Source organism: Arachis ipaensis, chromosome B4 (assembly GCF_059453495.1).
Source record: "Arachis ipaensis isolate K30076 ecotype BB chromosome B4, ASM5945349v1, whole genome shotgun sequence".
In the NCBI taxonomy this organism is placed as follows: Eukaryota; Viridiplantae; Streptophyta; class Magnoliopsida; order Fabales; family Fabaceae; genus Arachis; species Arachis ipaensis.
The window spans coordinates 139,251,956-139,274,073 of NC_142439.1; the positions used below are offsets into that span (position 1 = coordinate 139,251,956).

The following is a 22,118-nucleotide window of genomic DNA, read 5'->3' on the forward strand; positions in this document are numbered from 1 at the left end:
AAAAAGCTACAAGTCCCGCTCATCTGATTGGAGCTATATTTCATTGATAGTTTGGAATTTATAGTATATTCTCTTATTTTTATCCTATTTGATTTTCAGTTGCTTGGGGACAAGCAACAATTTAAGTTTGGTGTTGTGATGAGCGGATAATTTATACGCTTTTTTGGCATTGTTTTTAGTATGTTTTTAGTATAATCTAGTTACTTTTAGGGATGTTTTCATTAGTTTTTATGTTAAATTCACATTTCTGGACTTTACTATGAGTTTGTGTGTTTTTCTGTGATTTCAGGTATTTTCTGGCTGAAATTGAGGGACTTGAGCAAAAATCAGATTCAGAGGTTGAAGAAGGACTGCTGATGCTGTTGGATTCTGACCTCCCTGCACTAAAAGTGGATTTTCCGGAGCTACAGAACTCAAAATGGTGAGCTTCCAATTGCGTTGGAAAGTAGACATCCAAGGCTTTCCAGAAATGTATAATCGTCCATACTTTAGCCGAGTTTAGATGACATAAAAGGGCGTTGAACGCCAGTTCTATGCTGCTGTCTGGAGTTAAACGCCAGAAACACATCACAAGCCAGAGTTGAACGCCAGAAATACGTTACAAACTGGCGTTCAACTCCAAGAATGACCTCTACACGTGTAACATTCAAGCTCAGCCCAAGCACACACCAAGTGGGCCCCGGAAGTGGATTTATGCATCAATTACTTACTTCTGTAAACCCTAGTAACTAGTTTAGTATAAATAAGACTTTTTACTATTGTATTAGACATCTTATGATTTTTTGTTCATCTTAGGATCATATTGATCACGTATGGGGGCTGGCCATTCGGCCATGCCTGGACCTTTCACTTATGTAATTTCAACGGTAGAGTTTCAACACTCCATAGATTAAGGTGTGGAACTCTGCTGTTCCTCAAAGATTAATGCAAAGTACTACTATTTTTCTATTCAATTCAACTTATTCCGCTTCTAAGATATTCATTCGCACTTCAACCTGAATGTGATGAACGTGACAATCATCATCATTCCCTATGAATGCGTGCCTGACAACCACTTCCGTTCTACTTTAGATTGAATGAGTATCTCTTGGATCTCTTAATCAGAATCTTCGTGGTATATGCTAGATTGATGGCGGCATTCATGAGAGTCTGGAAAGTCTAAACCTTGTCTGTGGTATTCCGAGTAGGACTCTGGGATTGAATGACTATGACGGACTTCAAACTCGCGAGTGCTGGGCGTAGTGACAGACGCAAAAGGAGGGTGAATCCTATTCCAGTACGATCGAGAACCTCAGATAATTAGCCGTGCTGTGATAGAGCATTTGGACCATTTTCACAAGAGGATAGGATGCAGCCATTGACAAGGGTGATGCCTCCAGACGATTAGCCATGCAGTGACAGCGCATCGGACCATTTTCCAGAGAGGATTAAAAGTAGCCATTGACAACGGTGATGTCCTTAAATAAAGCCAGCCATGGAAAGGAGTAAGACTGATTGGATGAAGACAGCGGGAAAGCAGAGATTCAGAGGAACGAAAGCATCTCTATACGCTTATCTGAAATTCTCACCAATGAATTACATGAGTGTTTCTATCCTTATTTTCTATCTATTTATTATTTATGTTCGAAAACTCCATAACTGTTTTATATCCACCTGACTGAGATTTACAAGGTGACCATAGCTTGCTTCATACCAACAATCTCCGTGGGATCGACCCTTACTCACGTAAGGTTTATTACTTGGACGTCCCAGTGCACTTGTTGGTTAGTTGTATCGAAGTTGTGAATGAAAAACAATTCATTAAGACGTGCGTACAGAGTTTTTGGCGCCGTTGCCTGAGATCACAATTTCGTGCACCACGGGTTCGAGTCTTCTATCTTTGGTAAAAAAAAAGTATAATTAAACTCAGGAATATACAAATATAATAATAAAATTTGTACTCTAAACAAGTAAACATATCTTTTTTATCATACATAAATTATTTAAAAAAATAAATAAATTATTAAAATTAATAACACAAGTTTAAAATGATAAAATACAACTTTCTTACAAGTATTTTTTTATAGTATTTTTATTCTTTTAATTTTTAATTTATTAGTACTTTATTATTTAATTAATGATTAAACAAATTATTTTTATAATAAAATATTTTTTGTATTATTTTAAAGAAGAGACCAATATAACAGTTTAAAAAATAATGTAAAAATAAAAATTTAAATAAAAAATAGTTAATATTAAAATTTTTAAATATAAAAGTAAATTGGATAGATATTTAAGATATAAATATGAAATACATGTCTAAAATAAATAAAACAGACAAAAATAATTCTTTATTTCTCATCAGCACTCTCATTTTATTTGTTTTATTTATTTTAGGCATGTATTACATATTTATCTCTTAAATATTTATACAATTTATTTTTGTATTTAAAATTTTTAATATTAAATATTTTTTATTTAAAATTTTATTTTTATATTATTTTTTAAACTGTTATATTAGTCTCTTCTTTAAGATAATACAAAAAATAATTTCTCATAAAAATAATTTGTTTAATCATTAATAAAATAATAAATTACTAATAAATTGAAAATTAAAAGAATAAAAAACTATAAAAAAAATACGGTAAGAAAGTTAGATTTTATCATTTTAAATTTGTATTATTAATTTTAATAATATATTTATTTTTTAAATAATTTATGTATGATAAAAAATATGTTTACTTGTTTAGAGTACAAATTTATTATTATATTTATATGTTCATGATTTTAATTATACTTCTAAGTATTCTGAATAGATTTATTTTATTATATTATATTTTACGTATCAATATATATTCCACCATGGAATTAAATAAAGGTATATTTTTTAATAAAAAAATTAATAAATAAACTAACTATTAATTATGTTGGCAAGGAGTGATCCACGGCAGAAAGAGGGATCGAGTGAGAGTACAGGAGATAGCGATGACGTCGGCGCTGGCTATACGGGGAAGAACGGAGAAATTACGGGCCATGGGAATTCAACGACGTCGTTAAGGGATGATGCACTAAAGAAAGAGATTGTGAGAGGGCAGTAGATCGCAACGACGACGTCGGCTCTGCTTCTTGTCACCACCGCGACGGCGATACTTGGAAGAACCGAAGTTACATGATGAAGAAAGAATAGAGGAGTGAAAATGTGCTTTAATTAACGGGAGTAAAGTTTTAATATTTTAAGAAATTATACCATTACCCATCTCAAATAATAAATTACAAAATAATCCAACTATGGTTAAGATAATGACTAATTAAAATGTGACATATCATGAAGGGTAACTTATTACATGTTATATTAGAGGGAGTTAGGTAGAATTCACTATTAAAAAAGTATATAAATTCCAACAAACTACCCACAAAATTAGATAGGCACTAGGGCTGCACATGGATTGGATAATATCCGTATATCCGTGGTAATTATCCGCATCTGATCCGAATTTTGCGGATATTATCCGATCCGCACTATGGTAGGATCGGATTGCGGATTTGGCAGTGATATCCGCGGATTCGATCTGCAAATCTGCATATCCGCACGTCTAATATAAATAGCATAGTTTAAGAAAGTAAACCCTAATGTGATATGAATTTTACTGTGTTGTTTTATGAATTTTATGATATCTTATTTTTAATTTTTTATGTTGTACTTCAACTTAGAATAATTAAACTCAAATCTTGTGTTATTATTTTTTTTTTTTGGTTATTCAAGAGAACTTTTATTGATAATATTTTGGGAGTAAATAGGCTCAAACAAATGAGAAATAAATTTTAGGAATATTTTTTTGTAAAAATAGTCAAATAAAATCTTAAAATAATTTTTTTAATTATGCGAATATACCCGATATTCAATCCGCATATTTGCGGATTAGATCGAATCTGGCCTGAAAAAGTACGAATATTGTATCCGATCTAATCCAATAAATATAATACGAATCGAATAAAATTTTAGAATATATCAAATCTGATCCGATTTGTGTGCAGCCTTAATAGGCACAGGAGAAGTTAAATATAAAGTTATAAACAGCATATGATTCTGAATGGCTTTTGCCACGCAAGTAAATTGTCTTTCAATTATTAATATATGTAGAGGCGAAGGTAAAGTTTTGTTTTGTTCTTTTTCTTTAATCAATAATTCTTTAGCTCTGTTATGTGAATGGCCGGTATAACCATCTTTTTCTTTAAACAAACAAACATCTTTTTCAATATATTATTGATTGCTATTAATTAATTTACTGTTGTTTTTTTTTTTCACAAGATTTTTCAACTCATCCAAGAGCTATTAAGGTGTGTGTGACTGTAACAACCCACTACTCATGTCTTCATAGTAGAAATTTTTTATTACTTTTAGTACGTATTGATTGCGAAAGAAATAAGTTGTTAATTTTAACTAATTAATTTTTTCCCTAGATTTAATTTTAATAATAAATCTTTATTTATTAATTTAATTAAAAAAATTTTAAAAATTAATAAAATTTATTTTTTTAATCATCATTTTTAGTCATTAATCTAAGTTCTTTAATCTAATAATCTAATAATATATTTTTAACTCATACTTTTAAATATTAATTGTTGACCAAATACAATAAACTGCTGTCCTCTAACATTCATCTTTAATTAAATCATGCACTCTTGTTACCACTACAGCAAAATGAACCGATATAATAATGACGGAAATTTAGTGGCAGTTTTGAACCTCTCTACATAGGCGGCCACTACAATTGTCAATTGGTGAAAATATGAGAAAGCTAATCTTAATAAAGCTCACAATATTATTAAGCATCAACAAAAATAAGGTCCCAACATAAACTATATGTAGTAGTATTATTACAATAGATAAAGTAGATTAACACACAAATAATCTGAACGTTAGGAACAAATTATTGTTGATATGACTAAGTAATAACTTGTGATTGAGAGCATGTAAACAAGCTATTCACAAATTCTATCATGTTTTTGTAAGAACTTCCACCTTCATCACTAACTGCTTTCAGAGCCAAAGATTTCCATTGCATGGCATTATTCTTCATCTCTTTTCCTTTCTCACACTCCATCATTTCCTTTATGCAATCCCTCAATGCTTCACTCTTCACAATCTTCTTTTTCTCATCATTTGGAACTCTAATTCCCACTTTCCAAACATCAACCATATACTTTGCATTTGTGATTTGATCAGACCATTGTGGCACTACAATAGTTGGAACTCCTAAACTCAAAGTTTCCAATGTAGAGTTCCAACCACAATGTGTTACAAAACATGCCACAGATTGATGAGCTAGTACTTTCAATTGGGAGCACCATGTTACTACCAAACCCTTCTCTGATTTCTTTGCAAAATCTTTTGGAAGTTTAATCTCTTCAGAGGTTCTAACCACCCACAAAAAATAATGATTACTATCTCTTAGACCATATGCTATTTCTCTCATTTGTTCTTCATCAAGAGGAACCAAGCTCCCAAATGATACATAAATAACCGATCCATTTGGTTTATTGTCTAGCCATTCCATGCATTCTTCTTCACTCTTGAATGCTGCACCTCCATAATCTTCATCATCCTTAATTCGTTTGTCCAAAAATACAGAGGGGATATTTGGTCCAATGGTTCTAAATTTTGGCCAAATTTTCATTGTCCAATCAGCCACCTAGAAACAAATTTTTGGAAGCAACTATTACATATTGAATTTGGGATTTGAAGAAAATAAAAGAAGAAAAATAAAATACTGAAAAAATATAATTTATGCTATTATTAATGTAAAAAAACTAAAATTTATATAATGATTCCTTAGAGAGTAAAATAGAAGGCTTTTAATAACCTTAATATTAATAAAATGAAATGATTTATGAACCATGATAACATTATGCATGTTGAATGAGAAACTTTATCAAAAAAGCAAGAGTAAAATGAATATATATTAACAATAATGTTTGAAATACAATAGAAAATTAATTTAAAGCAGTTTAAAATTATTTTATTTTATATTTTTTAATTATCATTAATTTATTTTATATTTTTAATTACTCGTTAAAATAATTAAATAATATTAAATGTAATAAATATATAATCATATATAAATTTATTATAAAAAATTGTACAAAGTTTGATTTCTAATGTAATTGTTGTGCATCTATTAAAATAAAATATTTAAAATTTTCTATTAATAATAATTTTAACTTATGTCTTTATGTACAGGACACATTATTAACTAAACTCATTATAAATAATATTAATGTATGAATATAAATATTAATAAGTTAAAAAGGTAACTTTGGATTGTTATTTCCGTAGCATTACCATATATTAATTAGTTGGGAAATTTAATGACAAGATACCCCTGTAAAGTGTATCTATGTTCTCTTCCTTTTCAATATATGATAGTTAATTAATAGTTAAATTAAATAAACTCAAAACTGATTAGCTACTTTACAACAAGAATGATTTCTCTTCATTTAATAAAGGAAAAACTACCATTTGTACCCATAAATTTTGCGAACGCTGACAAAAGTACCCATCAAACAAGAAAACTAACATTGTACCCATGAAAAATAGGTTCCGTGTGTCAATAGTACCCAAACCGTGATTTTTCGTTGACTTTTTAATAAAATTTCCAAATTATCCCTTTTATCTTCTTCCCCAAATTCCAAATTTCACAACTCTCATCCTTCGTCTTCCTCTGCCACCGCCAGTCACCATTTCCTCAAGACCCAAGCACCTGATGTCTTCCTCCAACCTTTATCCTCAACCTCCATCTCTCTTTATTCCAATTTTAATTTATTCTCCAAATCTAAATCCAAATCAACTTTAACATCATTACCCTTATTATTTCTTTCTTCTTCGGATGCAACGACAACACTAAGAAAGTACACCCTTGTCAAACTCTTCAACTTCTTTAACCTGAATATTGTTGTTCTTCTTATTCCAAATCAATAAGTAGTAGAATTCAGCAACCAGAGCCAACAAGAGGTCGATGGCCACGTTCTCTTTCCAATGGTGACTCCAAACACTGCTCAGCGCCGTCGATCTGTAGAAAAAGGGGATGCTGTTAGAGTATCTTCATGCCATTTGGTAGACTGATATTCACATTGCAGCCACCGCCGCTGCTTAGGCTAGGCTTTCGAGGCCACCGTAGAACCCTCTAGAAGGCTGTGGTGGTAGTAATGTTATTGTTGAAGGATCTTGTTTCACTTTGAGTACTCGAGAACAAGGAGGGATGATGGTGGCGGGGTACATTGATGAGGATGAGCTTCTGAACATGCCGAGTATGATCGAAGACATGGCCAGGGGAATGCAGGGTGAAAAAGGACCCACACTCCCAAGCCAACCTTCGACGACAACATCATCAGCAAGTGCTGCTCCTCCAGTGAGTTCCCAGAGAAGCTTCTCCTTTGCAACAAATGCGACCAAGGCTATCACATCTTCTATCTCCGACCTATCCTTCCTTCTGTTCCCAAAGGCTCTTGGTTCTGCGCCTCTTGTTCCCATAGTGACACCAAGAAACCAAAATGTATGTTTTTTTTGTTAATTTCAAACTTCTTTTTATTTTTCTACACCAAATCTACAAATTCATAATATTTGAACAATAACCTCAGATAATTAATAATCCACAGTTCTTAATCTTTTTAATTTAACAATTTTTAATCTTTTTAATTTTTTGTGGCTGGCAGCAGCAGAAAAAGACGAAAGATGAGGGTTGTGAAATTTGAAATTTGGAGAAGAAGATAGAAGGGATAATTTAGGAATTTTATTAAAAAGTCAACGAAAAATCACGGTTTGGATACTATTGTCACACGGAACCCATCTTTCATGGGTACAACGTTAGATTTCTTGTTTGATGGGTACTTTTGTCAGCGTTCGCAAAATTCATGATACAAATGGTAGTTTTTCCATTTATTAAATTGCAATAGTGACCTTTAATTTCTATTATATTCAATGTGTGTAATGTGGAAACAAATTGCGACATTAATAATATAAGATGATAAATATATCATTCTTCTAATAAGAAATTTTGGTTCAACTTTTAGTAATAACAAAAAGAAATTAAAAAAATTGAGGACAAAAATAAATTAAGAAAAAAATGTGCACCATAATTTTTTTTATTCTCGTTAAATATAGTATATATACAAAAAACACTTTATGTATGTATCTACCATATATAAATAAAATATGAGAGAAATTTGATGCATAACTTTTTTTTATTTGTCATTATATATAATTCATAAGGAAAAAAAAATCATTTGTATTTCTAAAACATGAAGTAAAAAATTTAACTTAAAATAAAAAATATATCATTTTAACTAATCTCACATTTTTAAAATACTTTTTATTAATGTCATGATAACATTTTTTTCAGAAGTTTAAATCGATAAAAAGAAACAATATGAATAGTTATATCTTTAACATTCTCTTTCAAACAAGAGTCTCTTTTTGAGTTTTAATTTTTATATAAATCTTTTTTTTTCCTTTTATCTTATACTTTTTTTTTTTACTTGTGGAGTTTATCAAGAATCAAACTTTGACCTTTTGAACATAAAATTTTCATATCATATCATGATATCACTTTTTTCAAAAATCTAAATTAATAGAAATAGATATCATAAATAGTTATATGTCTGAGCATTAATACATTAGTCTTGGTAATTATAATTGCTTACCTCCTTGTCCAGCTCATAAAATGAATTGCATAGGACCCAATCAGCTTTGTCAACGTTGGAGAATTGACCCGTTGCCAAGTCAAGCACAGCCAAATCTTCATCATCATCACAATTGTTGAAGAAAGAAGGCATGTCACAAAGTTGAAGTTTAGGCATAGAAGGAAGTGAAATTTCACTCTCAATCAGAGGAACCTTAATCTTTCCCAATTGAACATGATAATATATGCTATTCACAGCGGTATTTTGAGTCAAGTAAGAAGCACCTACTATGCCAAATCTTTTGGCAACATCTAATGCCCACGGCAACGCTGAATCATAGATAATGCAATCTATTGGGTTTCCTAACTTAGCAAGCTTTTCTATAAGATCAACAAGGGAGGGTGGGCCCACTTGCCAAAACCGGCCCAAATAGGCCTTAAAGGTTCCAGCTTCACCGAACCCACCATTGTGAAACCCATCAGAGATTGATTCAAGTGATATGTAAGGTGGCACATTTTGTAAGGTCTTGGAGTAAAAACATGTGGTGGCTAGTGTTACTTTCACTCCTTCATGTACCAAGAGCTTTGAGAACTGAATCATGGGGTTTATGTGGCCTTGACCTGGGAATGATAACACCAAACAATGCGGTTTGATACCCATGCTTTTTCAGTAATGTGTATTTGAAATGAAACCTTTTCTCTTGCAATATCGGTTTAGAGGTGATTTTGTGTTGAGTTGAGACTTGAAGGAGTTATTTTATATATAGAAGAGTGTTAGGGCAGTAACTTTTGTGTTTTATAACTATTAATTGGTCATTAATAGTATTTTTAATGGTGTGAGATTAAATATAATGGTGTGGAATCATTTAATTTTCTTTTAATGGTTAAATGCTGGCCAATTTCTTAAAAAATTGCTGCTCCGAGACTTTTCCATATATATATATATATATATATATATATATATATATATATATATATATATATATATATATATATACTAGGTTAATTAATTTCTAACTGCGTTTTGCTAGGTAGACAAGGACTTTTGTAAACAATAGATTTTAGAATTGATCCAATAAAGTAAAAAAACACTCCACTTCCAAATTACATTCTAAATCTTAACATTAGGATATCTGCACATCTAATGAATTGAACATCCAACTATTGTTAATTGTGCATGAGTAAATCAAATTAAAAGAAATAACCATCTAATTAAAAATAATAAATATAATCACCTACATACCTATTGAATTAAATATCTGACATATTTATTGTTCACATTATTTAGTATTTTCATTGTCTACCTATATTTTTTCTTTCAAAAAACTTTATTGACTACACTATTCGCGATACTTTATTTATAATTGTAAGATTAAGGAATATATTTACTTTTTGGTCGTCGTCGTCGTCGTCAAGACGACGACGACTCTTTGTTTATAATTGTAAAATTAAGGAATATATTTACTTTTAGGTCGCCGTCCTCCTCGTCGTCGTTATAACAAAAATATTTTAAAGATAATAATAAAAAATCAGTCAAAAATTATTTTATTTTATATTATTTATTTTTTTGCTGAAATAATTAGATAATATTAAATATAATAAATATATAATTCTAAATATTTCATAAATTAAATTATAAATATTAAAAGAAATAATATATTTTTAAATGATTTTCTTTCTAATATTATCTATGTTGATACAATATGCTAATGACTTTTTTCATAAATATAACATTTACGTTTTTCTACCGAGATCAACGTTATAAACATGACTATCAAATTATAATATGAATTCAGTATCACCCACTAATTTCAATTTCAAGAGAAGTGAATATATAATATGTCCTATATGCTATTTTTCTAATTTTAAGTGTATTTTTTATTGTTTACACAATTAAAAAGAGTATATAAAATCAAAGAAACTACCCACAAAATTAGACAGGCACAGGAGAAATTAAAACAGAAGCCTATATAGTCACCGAAAAAAAAAACAGAAGCCTATATATCAATGAAATATATATAAAGTTATAAACAGCATATGATTGTGAATGGCTTTTGCCACCCAAGTAAATTATTGTCTTTCAATTATTGACAGACGCAGAGGCGAAGTTAAAGTTTTCTTCTTTTTCTTCAATCAATATTTTGTGACATGCCCGGTAGCCATCATCTTTTTCAGTATACTATTGATTACTGTTATTTAATTTTGTTTTTTTTCACAAGACTTTTCAACTCATCCAAGAGATTTTAAGGTGTGTGTGTGAGTACACACTCATGTCCGCATAGAATTTTTTGTTTACTTTCTATAGGTATATCAATTATGTCATGTGTACATTAAAATCAGCTACTAAAATTGATTATAAGTATAAAATATATGTTAAAATATAAATATAATAGATAAGATAGAGAGAAAGAGATGAAAAAGTGAGAGAGATGTGGGTGAAAAACACAGAGAGGGGTAGAGATAGGAAATATGACAAAGATATGAGAATTTGGAATCCAGAAGAGTATCGACGCCTAGAGTATGAGTCTTTCTCCATTTTTGTAGACAACCTTCCAGGAGATATCTCGAAGAGAGAACTATTTCAGCTGTTCAATTGGACGGGGCGCATAAATGACATATATTTATCACGTAAACAAAAAGGTGATAATATATACATTTTTGCGTTCATACGATATACTACAAAGGAAGGGGCTTTGAAGGCAATAAAGAAAATGAATCGAATAAAGTTGCAAGGTAAGGTTGTGTTTGTGGGGGAAGCGAAGTACAGGATAGGATGTCGGGCGTGCCTGAGATGAAGAGACCACAGAGAGAAAACAATATTCAAATTAACACAACTCAGCGGCCGCAAAATGAAGAGGCTCATATTGCCGAACCTCTGAATACAACAAAGTCCAGTAAGGAGAAGAAGGAACAGGATCCACATGGAAACGGGTGGACAAAAAACAATAGAGGTAGCCGTAGCAAAAGAGAATTTAGACAGGTTGCAGAGAAGCATAGTGGGAGGGACTACGAAGGCTATTGATTTTAACTACTTGAAGGATAAGATTGCGGAGAACTTCCCTCAAGTCGTTCAAGTACGAGAGCTGGGTGCGTATAAAGCTCTTCTGACCTTTGATTGTGTGTTGAGCGCTGAAGAAACCTACACCTTTAAAATGAATAGTCTTCTACAACTCTTTCATAGAGTATGGAGATGGGAGGAGGCAGAGCGAAGTGAAACTAGAAGAGTGTGGCTAGAATGCTTTGGAGTCCCATTGCATGTCTGGTCAACAGACACTTTTAAGATGATTGGAAGTTAATGGGGTGAAGTAGTTGGATGCGATAAATTGACAGAATCATGTAATTCTTTCAGCGTAGGACGTGTGCAAATCGATACATGTGTTATGGACGAGATCAAAGAATGGATACATATTACAATAGGCCTCAGCGGTTTTGATGTGTTGGTAAAAGAGGTGGAAAGTGAGACGTATGACTTGGATTGTAAATTGGAATACACGGTTGCCGGCGACACAAGCGACAAACAACGAACGAGAGGTGCAATAAAGGACCGTGTAGAAATAATTGATGTGCCGGAATGTAGGGACCGGACATCAGAGACGGTAATGACAGTGACGAGGGAGGGGAAAGAAGACAAGGGCAGGTTGGTAATTTCAGAAAAAATTTTGAATGAATGGAGTAATGACAATTTAAAATTTAATCACATGAAAATGGTAATGTATGATTCACATCAACAAGCTATTATAGAAAAGGCTGATTCGGTGGGCAAAGGTTTTATGAGTGATAAAGAAGATTCTGAGCGGACCATATTGGAGATTTTTGGAAGCAAATTCTGTGGGCTGGACGGGGAAGCTACAAGGAAAAAAAAAGACCAAGTCTGATTTATTAGAAAATTCGGCTAACTATACAGATTATTCAAACAAAGCCTTGGTATTGCAATTGGGCCTAACACATTCAACGGGCCACACCATTAGAGACGCTGGGACCAAATCAGCGTGTGGGCTGATCCAACCTCATCCGGGTCGGGTCGAAGGGAAGCTCCTCCATCCTGGTACAACAATTCGGTTGCGCGACCTAGCTAACCCCAGCGCAGCAACAGCGAGACCTGGCGCAGCACACTCACGACGAGACGAAGATGGAGGCTATGGAAATGACAGCTTTGTGTTGCGCTGTCGCACAAGGCCATGCCGAGATGGAGTGAGACGAGCTGCGCACCTTGGGACTGTGGACATGGCAACCGATGTTGAAACCTGTCCACCAAACTCAAGAACGGTGATTCACGCAGAGGAGGCCGACGTGAATGGTGAGGAGGGAACCGGTGTAGCAGCTGAGTGGAGAAGAGTAGAAGGTATGACAGGAGGGATGGAGATGAGCGCAGCAGAAGCAGGGACTGCAAATGCAGCGTGCTCGGCAACAGGGGGCTTTGGGGAGAATGATGGTGCTGTCTGTTCTTTCGAAGGTAATGGGAAGGCAAGTGACGAAGGAGATGACGGTGGGTACAAAGGTAATGAGGGTGAAACGAAATCTGACAGTGAAGCTGAAAATAGGACTTATTCTAAGGAGCGTGTGGATCATGAACGTCATGTTGTAAATAAACATAGGGATTTGACAGTACGCAGAGGGAGTTTGGTGCACGGTGGAAACGATACAGGGGAGACTCTAACGGAAGGAGAAGGTGATGGAATTGATAGTAGTACAAGCGACAATCAGAGTTTGAAGGTGAAGGAGCAAATGATAGAGAACAAGAGGACCTGGGAACTAGCAATTGAATCCGGTGCTATGTTATACAACGAGGAAGATGATATTATGGCAATCCTACAAGCTCAGAATGAAGAAAATGCACAGAAGAGAAGATTGGCAAAACAGAAAACGAAAGCAAGACGATGTAGGCCTAAGAATAAAAAAAAGGTGTGTAATAATGTATTAAAATGATATTTTGTTCTTGGAATGTTAGGGGGTTGAGGGGGGATGGAAAGTTGAGAATGATAAAGGACTTAAAGATAAAATATAGATTGAATATGTTATGATTGATTGAGACTAAAAGGCAAGTAGTGACAAGGTTCGATGTGGCACAGCTATGGGGATGCAGTAGTGTTGGATGGGAACATGTTGGGTCTGATGGTGCTTCGGGTGGATTATTGCTACTATGGGATGAACTTATTTTTAAAATAAATAATTGCTACAAAGGAGATAGATGGTTGTGTGTTGAGGGAGTTTTATTAAAGAATAATTTTAATTGTGCATTCCTATTGGTTTACGGTGCTCATACCAGAGATGAAAAACTTGTTGTGTGGGAGGAGCTGAGTTATATTGCTGGGTTGTGTCAGGTTCCGTGTTGCTTCATGGGAGATTTTAATGAAATTGTACATGTTGATGAAAGAAAAGGTTATGGAAGTTTAATAGGATCTGCGGAAGACTTCAAGAGTTGGATACAAGATATGCATTTGGTGGACTTACCGCTTAATGACCGTAAGTTTACATGGTTTAGAGGATGTTCATGTAGTTAGATTGATAAAGTGATGGTGAGTTTAGAATGGATTGAAGAATTCCCAGAGATTCGACTAAGAGGAGGACCAAGGGGCTTGTCAAATCATTGTCCGATGATAGTCGAGGATACAAAGATGAGAAGCGGCCCAAGACCGTTTAGAAGCCTAGACTCATGGTTTACACACGAAGGGTTTCTAAGAATGGTTAAGGAGGAATGTAGGGGATTAGGGAAGATAGAATTCACAGAAAAATTAAAGGCATTAACAGTTCCCCTGTGAAGATGGCACAAAGACAACTTTGGTGACATGGATAAGAAAATCATGAAGTTTGAGGAAGAGATTAAGAAGATAGACGACATGGTAAGTAGTGGAGCATATGATGAAACAGTGGAGGCAAGAAGGAAGGCTTTGGTGACTTGCTGTGAGAGATGGTACGTTAGAAAAGAGTTGCACTGGAAACAGATGTCACGATCTCAACATGCAAAGGATATGGACAAAAACACCAGATACTTTCATCACATAGCTTCTTCAAGGAGGAGGAATAACAGAATTGATGCTCTGGTGATTAATGGAAGATTGGTTAGAAACCTAGCTAGGATAAAAATTGCTATTATAGATTTTTATAAGCGATTGTACCATCAAGAGGAATCTCCTGTGGTGGGTTTCAAAGATGGACTGGTGAATATGATATTAGAAGAGGAATCTGTGGCTCTAGAAGTATTACCGTCAACTGAAGAGATTAGAGAGGCTGTGTGGGATTGTGAATCATCTAAAGCACCGGGAAGTGATGGATACAACATGAACTTTATCAAGAAGTGATGGGATGAGATTGGGATTGAGTTTACAGCAGCTGTGACGAGTTTCTTTCAGACAGGCAGGTTACCTAAAGACTCTAACATTACATGGGTAGCGTTAGCTCCCAAGTTCGTTGGGGCCAAGGAAATCAAAGACCTTCGCCCAATCAGTATGGTCGGATGTGTATATAAGGTGATCTCGAAGGTGTTAGTTAGGAGGGTGCGACTAGTGATGCCGGGACTGGTTGGAGAGACTCAGAGTGCATTTATCAAGGGTCGTAAAATACATGATGGGGCACTTATTGCATGTGAAACTGTGCATTGGTTTAAAACAAGGAAAAAGGAGGCGGCAATAATCAAGCTAGATTTTCAAAAGGCATATGATAGAGTCAAGTGGAGTTTTGTGGACATCGTCTTACAAAAGATGGGATTTGGGCGAAGATGGAGGGAGTGGGTTATGGAGTGTGTTGGCACAGCCTCTATGTCAGTCCTGATAAATGGTTCACCAACAAAGCCGTTTAAGATGGAAAGAGGATTGAGACAAGGTGACCTACTATCACCCTTTTTGTTTGTACTTGTAGTGGACGTTCTACATAGAATGGTCGGGGAGGCAGTTAGGAACGGCCGTATATTCCCTTTATTGGTTGGGAGAGACAATATAGAATTGTCGCACCTTCAATTTGCAGATGACACTATCTTGTTTTGTCCGCCAGAGGAGGAGACTATTAAGAACTACAAAAGGCTCTTGCGTTGCTTTGAGTTGATGTCGAGGCTAAGTATCAATTTTGACAAATCCAGTTTGATCCCAATCAACTGCGGTCAACAATGGGTGCAAACTATCTGCAGCTTGCTGGGGTGTAAGGCAGCTACCCTTCTAGTCAGATATCTTGGAATCCCTCTAGGAGCTAACCCAAGGTTGGTCAAGACTTGGAAACCAATAATAGACAAAGTGGAGGAGAAGCTCAGCTTATGGAAATCAAAGGTGCTCAACAAAGCGGGTAAGTTGGTACTTATTAAAGCTGTTTTAAATAGCCTGCCGATATACTACTTAAGTTTATATAAGATGCCGAAGGCTGTTGCGGAAAAATTGATCTCATTACAGAGAAAATTCTTGTGGAGTAAGGAGGATGGTAGGAATGGTGTATCGTTGGTTAGATGGGAAGTGGTTCAGGCTCCAAAAAGTCTAGGTGCCTTAGGAGTAGGAGATGCGATGGTCCGGAATACAGCACTGTTGTTTAAGTGGTGGTGGAGGTTTTCTAAGGAAGATTGTCCATTGTGGAAGAAGGTGGTATGCTCCTGCAACAATCTCAATCCTAATGAGCTGCTTTCTACTCAGACATTGCCTACTAGAGGGGGTCCATGGAAGGATATTTGTCAACTATAGATTAAGGAGCAACATGTAAGAGATAAGATGATAACTGGATTGACTATGGAAGTTGGTGATGGTAGAATAACTCGGTTATGAGAGGATGTCTGGCTATATTGTGGTCCTTTGAAGGATAGGTTTCCAAGGCTCTTCTCGGTTTCAATGCAGAAAGGATCTGTCATAGGGGATTGTGGGTTTTGGGATGGGTTGGACTGGGTTTGGAACCTCCAATGGAGGCGTGAGTTATTCCAATGGGAGTTGGAACTTGTGACTGAATTACATGACACTTTGAGGCTGGTCAATCTAGCAGCTGACAAAGAGGATAGGGTTGTGTGGAAGTTTGACAGACAAGGAGTATTTTTTACTAACTCATTTGTGCAGGTGTTGCAGGAGGAAACACTTTCGGAAGACGTAACAAGTTATAGTTTCACCAAGGATAACTGGAAAGGCTTTGTCCCGCCGAGAGTGGAGCTGTTTGTGTGGTTCGTCTTGTTAGGCCGGGTGAATACAAAAGAAAGATTATGTCGGCTTGGAATAATTAACCATGAGGATAATTTGTGTGTACTATGTAATAAGGATGTGAAATATATTCATCACTTATTTCTTAGATGTGAATTTACTTGGCAGGTGTGGTGCACATGGCTAACTTATCTAGACAAGCAGTGGCCCATTCCCGGTACTTTGAAGGAACATTTTCAAAGCTGGACAAGAGCAACATGTAGCAAGAAGGACCGCAAAAAATGGTTCATATGTTTCTTTGCGGTAGTTTGGAACGTCTAGATCAAAAGAAATAGGAGGATATTTCAGAATAAAAGAACAGGGGTAGAGGAGATCATTAATTTGTCAACTTGTAGCTACCAGGAGCGGAGATGTGATAACCCCTTTTATTGTTGATGGCAATGTCGAAGATAACAAGGGATATGTCTTTGCTTAATAAGGACTATGTGTTTATGATTCTTGTTGTCTAGTTTTTTCTTTACTTGTTCTCTCCACTTTGTGTGTTGAGCTATTTTGTTTTAAAAAAATATATAAATATAAATTAAAAATAAATTAAACTATATTATACATAAACATATATTAATAACTAATTTTAATAGTTAATTTTGGATTTGAATTCTCTAAAATTTGAATTTCACTTTAGAGGATAAAGTGTAATCTCTCACCATTTATTTTATAGGTGGACTCAAGAGAAAATATGAGAGAGAAACCATTCAACGGTGAGAGAGATTATACTTTTTTCTCTGAAGTAAAAATTCAAAATTTAGAACAAAAACGAGACTTCATAAGTTCAGGTCCTTGAGAACAGAACAAAAAACGGGCAGAATCCATAGTTTGCCAAAAAAAGATACTGCTATTTTGAAGAGACAGTTATCGCACTTGAAAACCTATTTGGGTGGCATTAAATATATGACAGGCTTACCCGATATTGTCATAATCGTTGATCAGCAAGAAGAGTATACCGCTCTTAGAGAATGTATCACTTTGGGAATTCCAACGATTTGTTTAATCGATACAAATTGTGACCCCGATCTCGCGGATATTTCGATTTCAGCTAATGATGATGCTATAGCTTCAATTCGGTTAATTCTTAACAAATTAGTATTTGCAATTTGTGAAGGTCGTTCTAGCTATATACGAACCAAATTCGTTAATTTTAGTATATGAATAATATTTTTATAAATATATAAATTACCAAATATAAAATATATAATTTATTACGTGTCTTCTTTTATCGTTTTAATTAAGTTTTTGATAATTTTATAATATAATATTAAAATTTTTATGACCTATAAATATAAACTTTGATTTTTGTTGATAAAAAAAATAGCATAAAATTAATATTAAAAAAATCTATACAAAAGATAATTACTAAGTAAATTAAACCTTAACTGTTTTTTTTTCCGTCAATTGGTGAAATAACATGGGCATAATAGGACATTGCTGAGATGAAAATTTAAATATATATTAATAATGCTCAAATATTATTAATAATCAGAAAAAAAACTCCCATCATAAACTGTATATATAATAGTATTACAAATTATTGTAGGAACGAATTATTGTTGATATGACTAAGAAATAACTTGTAATTGAGAGCATGTAAACAAGCTATTCACAAATTCCATGATGTTTTCATAAGAACTTCCACCTCCATCGCTAACAGCTTTCAGAACCAAAGATTTCCATTGCATGGCATTATTCTTCATGTCTTTTCCTTTCTCACACTCCATCATTTCTTTTATGCAATCCCTCAATGCTTCACTCTTCACAATCTTTTTCTCATTAATTGGAACTCTAATTCCCACTTTCCAAACATCAACCATATACTTTGCATTTGTGATTTGATCAGACCATTGAGGCACTACAATAGTTGGAACTCCTAAACTCAAAGTTTCCAATGTAGAGTTCCAACCACAATGTGTTACAAAACATGCCACAGATTCATGAGCTAATACTTTCAATTGGGAGCACCATGTTACTACCAAACCCTTCTCTGATTTCTTTGCAAAATCTTTTGGAAGTTTAATCTCTTCAGAGGTTCTAACCACCCACAAAAAATAATGATTACTATCTCTTAGACCATATGCTATTTCTCTCATTTGTTCCTCATCAAGAGGAACCAAGCTCCCAAATGAGACATAAACAACCGATCCATTTGGTTTATTGTCTAGCCATTCCATGCATTCTTCTTCACTCTTGAATGCTGCAGCTCCATAATCTTCATCATCCTTAATTCGTTTGTCCAAAAATACAGAGGGAATATTTGGTCCGATGGTTCTAAATTTTGGCCAAATCTTGGTAGTCCAATCTGTCACCTAAAGTCATATATAAGTAATAGCAGGCCTTTGAGAAATATGATTTATGAACCATGATAACATTATGCATGTTGAATGAGAAACTTTATCCAAAAAGCAAGAGTAAAATGAATATATTTTTATAATAATGTTTGAAAGAAAATAAAAAATTAATTTAAAATAATTTTATTTTATATTTTTTAATTATTATTCATTTTATTTTATATTCTTTAATTATTTGTTGATATAATTGAATAATATTAAATATAATAATATATAATTATATATATTTTATTATAGAAAATTATGCAAAGTTTAATTTTTAATATAATTATGGTGCATTTATTCAAACAAAATATTTAAAATTTTTTATTAATAATAATTTTAATTTGTGCCGATATAAATAAGACACATAATAACCTATAAAGTATTGACACCTATGAAATATGAGCGTTTCACTGAATTGTCGTGTTTACATGTTTGGACACATTTCAAATACGACACTCATCAATACTCGTGCAACACACATGTCTGTCGTGTTCAACCGTGTTTTAACAAAAAATAAAAAAATCTTCACTAGACACGCTTGAACACACCTAATTACCATCACATGTCAGCATGTTCAGTCTTATTTTTTAATATGTATTGTTGAAATAAATTTAAAAATTATTATTTATTAAAATAAAAAATATTTTAAGTATTTTATATAATTAAAATAATTAAAAAATTAATTTATATTTTAATATTAATCATTATTATTTTTCTAAAAAATACTTCAGATATTTTATATATATATATGTCCGATCCCTATATCCTATAAGAATTTGAAATTCATGTATCAGCGAGTTCTATATCATATTGTGTCCGTATTTGGGTCAGTGTTGTGCATCATATATATTAACTAAATCTATTATAAATATTATACGCACAAATATAAATATTAAGTTAAATAAAGTAATTTTGTATTGGTATTTCTGTAGTATTACTATATATTGATTAGTTGGAGAATTTAATGACAATATATTTTCCCCTGTAAAGTGTATCTATGTTCTCTTCCTTTTCAATATATGATAGTTAGTTAATATTAAATAAACTCAAAACTGATTAGCTACTTCACATCAAGAATGATTTCTCTTCATTTCTTAAATTACAATAGTGAGTTAGTGACCTTTCTATTATATTCAATGTGTGTAATATGGAAACAAATTGCGCGCGACGTCAATTAATTAAGATGATAGATATATTATTCTTCTAATAAGAAATCTTGGTTCAACTTTTAGTAATAACAAAAATAAATTAGAAAAATTGAGGACTAAAATAAATTAAGAAAAAAATGTGCGCCACATTTTTTTTATTCTCACTACATATAAACACTTTGTATGTATATATCTACTATATATAAATGAAATATGAGAGAAATTTGATGCATAATTTTTTTTATTTGTCATTATATATAATTCATAAGAAAAAAAATATTCATTTGCTATTCCTAAAACATGAATTCAAAAATATAACTTAAAGTAAAAAATTATATCATTTTAATTAATCTCATATTTTAAAATATTCTTTGTTAATATTATGATATTATTTTTTCCAAAAACTTAAATTGATAGAAAGAAGCAATATGAATAGTTATATCTTTAATATTATTCCTCAAACAAGAGTTTCTTTTTTACTTTGTTTAATTTTTGCGTAATTTTTTTCTCTTTTTGTCGTATGCTATTTTTTTTATTTATAGAGTTCATTAAGGATCAAATTCTAATTTTTTCAAACATAAAATTCTAATACCATATCATAATACTATTTCTCTCAAAATTTAAATTAATAAAAAAAATAACATAAATAATTAGATTTCTGATCATTAATACATTAGTCTTTATAATTATAATTGCTTACCTCTTTGTCCAGCTCATAAAATGAATTGCATAGGACCCAATCAGCTTTGTCAACGTTGGAGAATTGACCCACTACCAAGCCAAGCAAAGCCAAATCTTCATCATCACAATTGTGGAAGAAAGAAGGCATATCACAAAGTTGAAGTTTAGGCATAGAAGGAAGTGAAATTTCACTCTCAATCAGAGGAACCTTAATCTTTCCCAATTGAACATGATAATATATGCTATTCACAGCCATATTTTGAGTGAAGTAAGAAGCACCTACTATGCCAAATCTTTTGGCAACATCTAATGCCCATGGTGCCACTGAATCATAGATAATGCAATCTATTGGGTTTCCTAATTTAGCAAGCTTTTCTATAAGATCAACAAGGGTTGGTGGGCCCACTTGCCAAAACCGGCCCAAATAGGCCTTAAAGGTTCCAGCTTCACCGAACCCACCATTGTGAAACCCATCAGAGATTGATTCAAGTGATATGTAAGGTGGCACATTTTGTAAGGTCTTGGAGTAAAAACATGTGGTGGCTAGTGTTATTTTCACCCCTTCATGTACCAAGAGCTTTGAGAACTGAATCATGGGGTTTATGTGGCCTTGACCTGGGAATGATAACACCAAACAATGTGGTCTTGTAGCTATGGCTTTGGTCTCCATATGTATGTACAATATTGTGAAGGTGAAGGGTTATTTTCTTGCAATGTATGTGGGTGTTGGGAGACTAGTGTGTTTGTTAGGTTAACACTCAGCTAAAGGAGTTATATATATACAAGAGGAAAAAAGATTTGGCAATAAGAAAAAATATTTTTTCATTAGAAGTAATAATCAATTCTGTTGTTTTAAATATTTTCCCTCATGTTTAGTTATCATCATCAAGGCTATTTTTGAAAAAAAAAATCAAAATTATTATTTGTCAATATTAAAAATATGTAAATGTATATTATATAAATTATTATTTTGTTATATATAAATGCATTCATCACTAGATTTCCATTGAAAAAGTGAGAAGTAGGGATCGAAAATTGTAAGGATTTGAACTTATATCTTTTATGAATATTTAATCACTTTTTATTAGGTTATTTTTTTTAGAGTAAAATATTGTTTTAGTCATAGTTGTTAGAATTGAATTAACCTAC

General features: G+C 32.9%; 2 protein-coding genes across 2 annotated transcripts; both read right to left on the reverse strand.

The window, feature by feature from the left end:
* Positions 1 to 4,784: 4,784 nt before the first annotated feature.
* LOC107635205 (mogroside I-E synthase) lies at positions 4,785 to 9,395 on the reverse strand. The gene is made up of 2 exons (XM_016338600.3): positions 8,680 to 9,395; positions 4,785 to 5,672 (listed from the first exon to the last, which is right to left on the reverse strand). The coding sequence occupies exons 1-2, from the start codon at positions 9,316 to 9,318 to the stop codon at positions 4,926 to 4,928; spliced, it is 1,386 nt and encodes a 461-aa protein (XP_016194086.1). The 5' UTR covers positions 9,319 to 9,395; the 3' UTR covers positions 4,785 to 4,925.
* An 8,974-nt stretch (positions 9,396 to 18,369) lies between these two features.
* On the reverse strand, positions 18,370 to 21,714 carry LOC107638104 (mogroside I-E synthase-like). The gene is made up of 2 exons (XM_016341277.3): positions 20,989 to 21,714; positions 18,370 to 19,113 (listed from the first exon to the last, which is right to left on the reverse strand). The coding sequence occupies exons 1-2, from the start codon at positions 21,637 to 21,639 to the stop codon at positions 18,370 to 18,372; spliced, it is 1,395 nt and encodes a 464-aa protein (XP_016196763.1). The 5' UTR covers positions 21,640 to 21,714.
* Positions 21,715 to 22,118: the final 404 nt, after the last annotated feature.

Excerpts from the sequence above, each read along its gene's own strand:
- LOC107635205 (XM_016338600.3), bottom strand. The coding sequence starts at position 9,318 with ATGGGTATCAAACCGCATTGTTTGGTGTTATCATTCCCAGGTCAAGGC. Across the intron at positions 5,673-8,679 it reads TTTATGAGCTGGACAAGGAG|GTGGCTGATTGGACAATGAA; the intron begins GTAAGCAATTAT and ends ATTTGTTTCTAG.
- LOC107638104 (XM_016341277.3), bottom strand. The coding sequence starts at position 21,639 with ATGGAGACCAAAGCCATAGCTACAAGACCACATTGTTTGGTGTTATCA. Across the intron at positions 19,114-20,988 it reads TTTATGAGCTGGACAAAGAG|GTGACAGATTGGACTACCAA; the intron begins GTAAGCAATTAT and ends ATATGACTTTAG.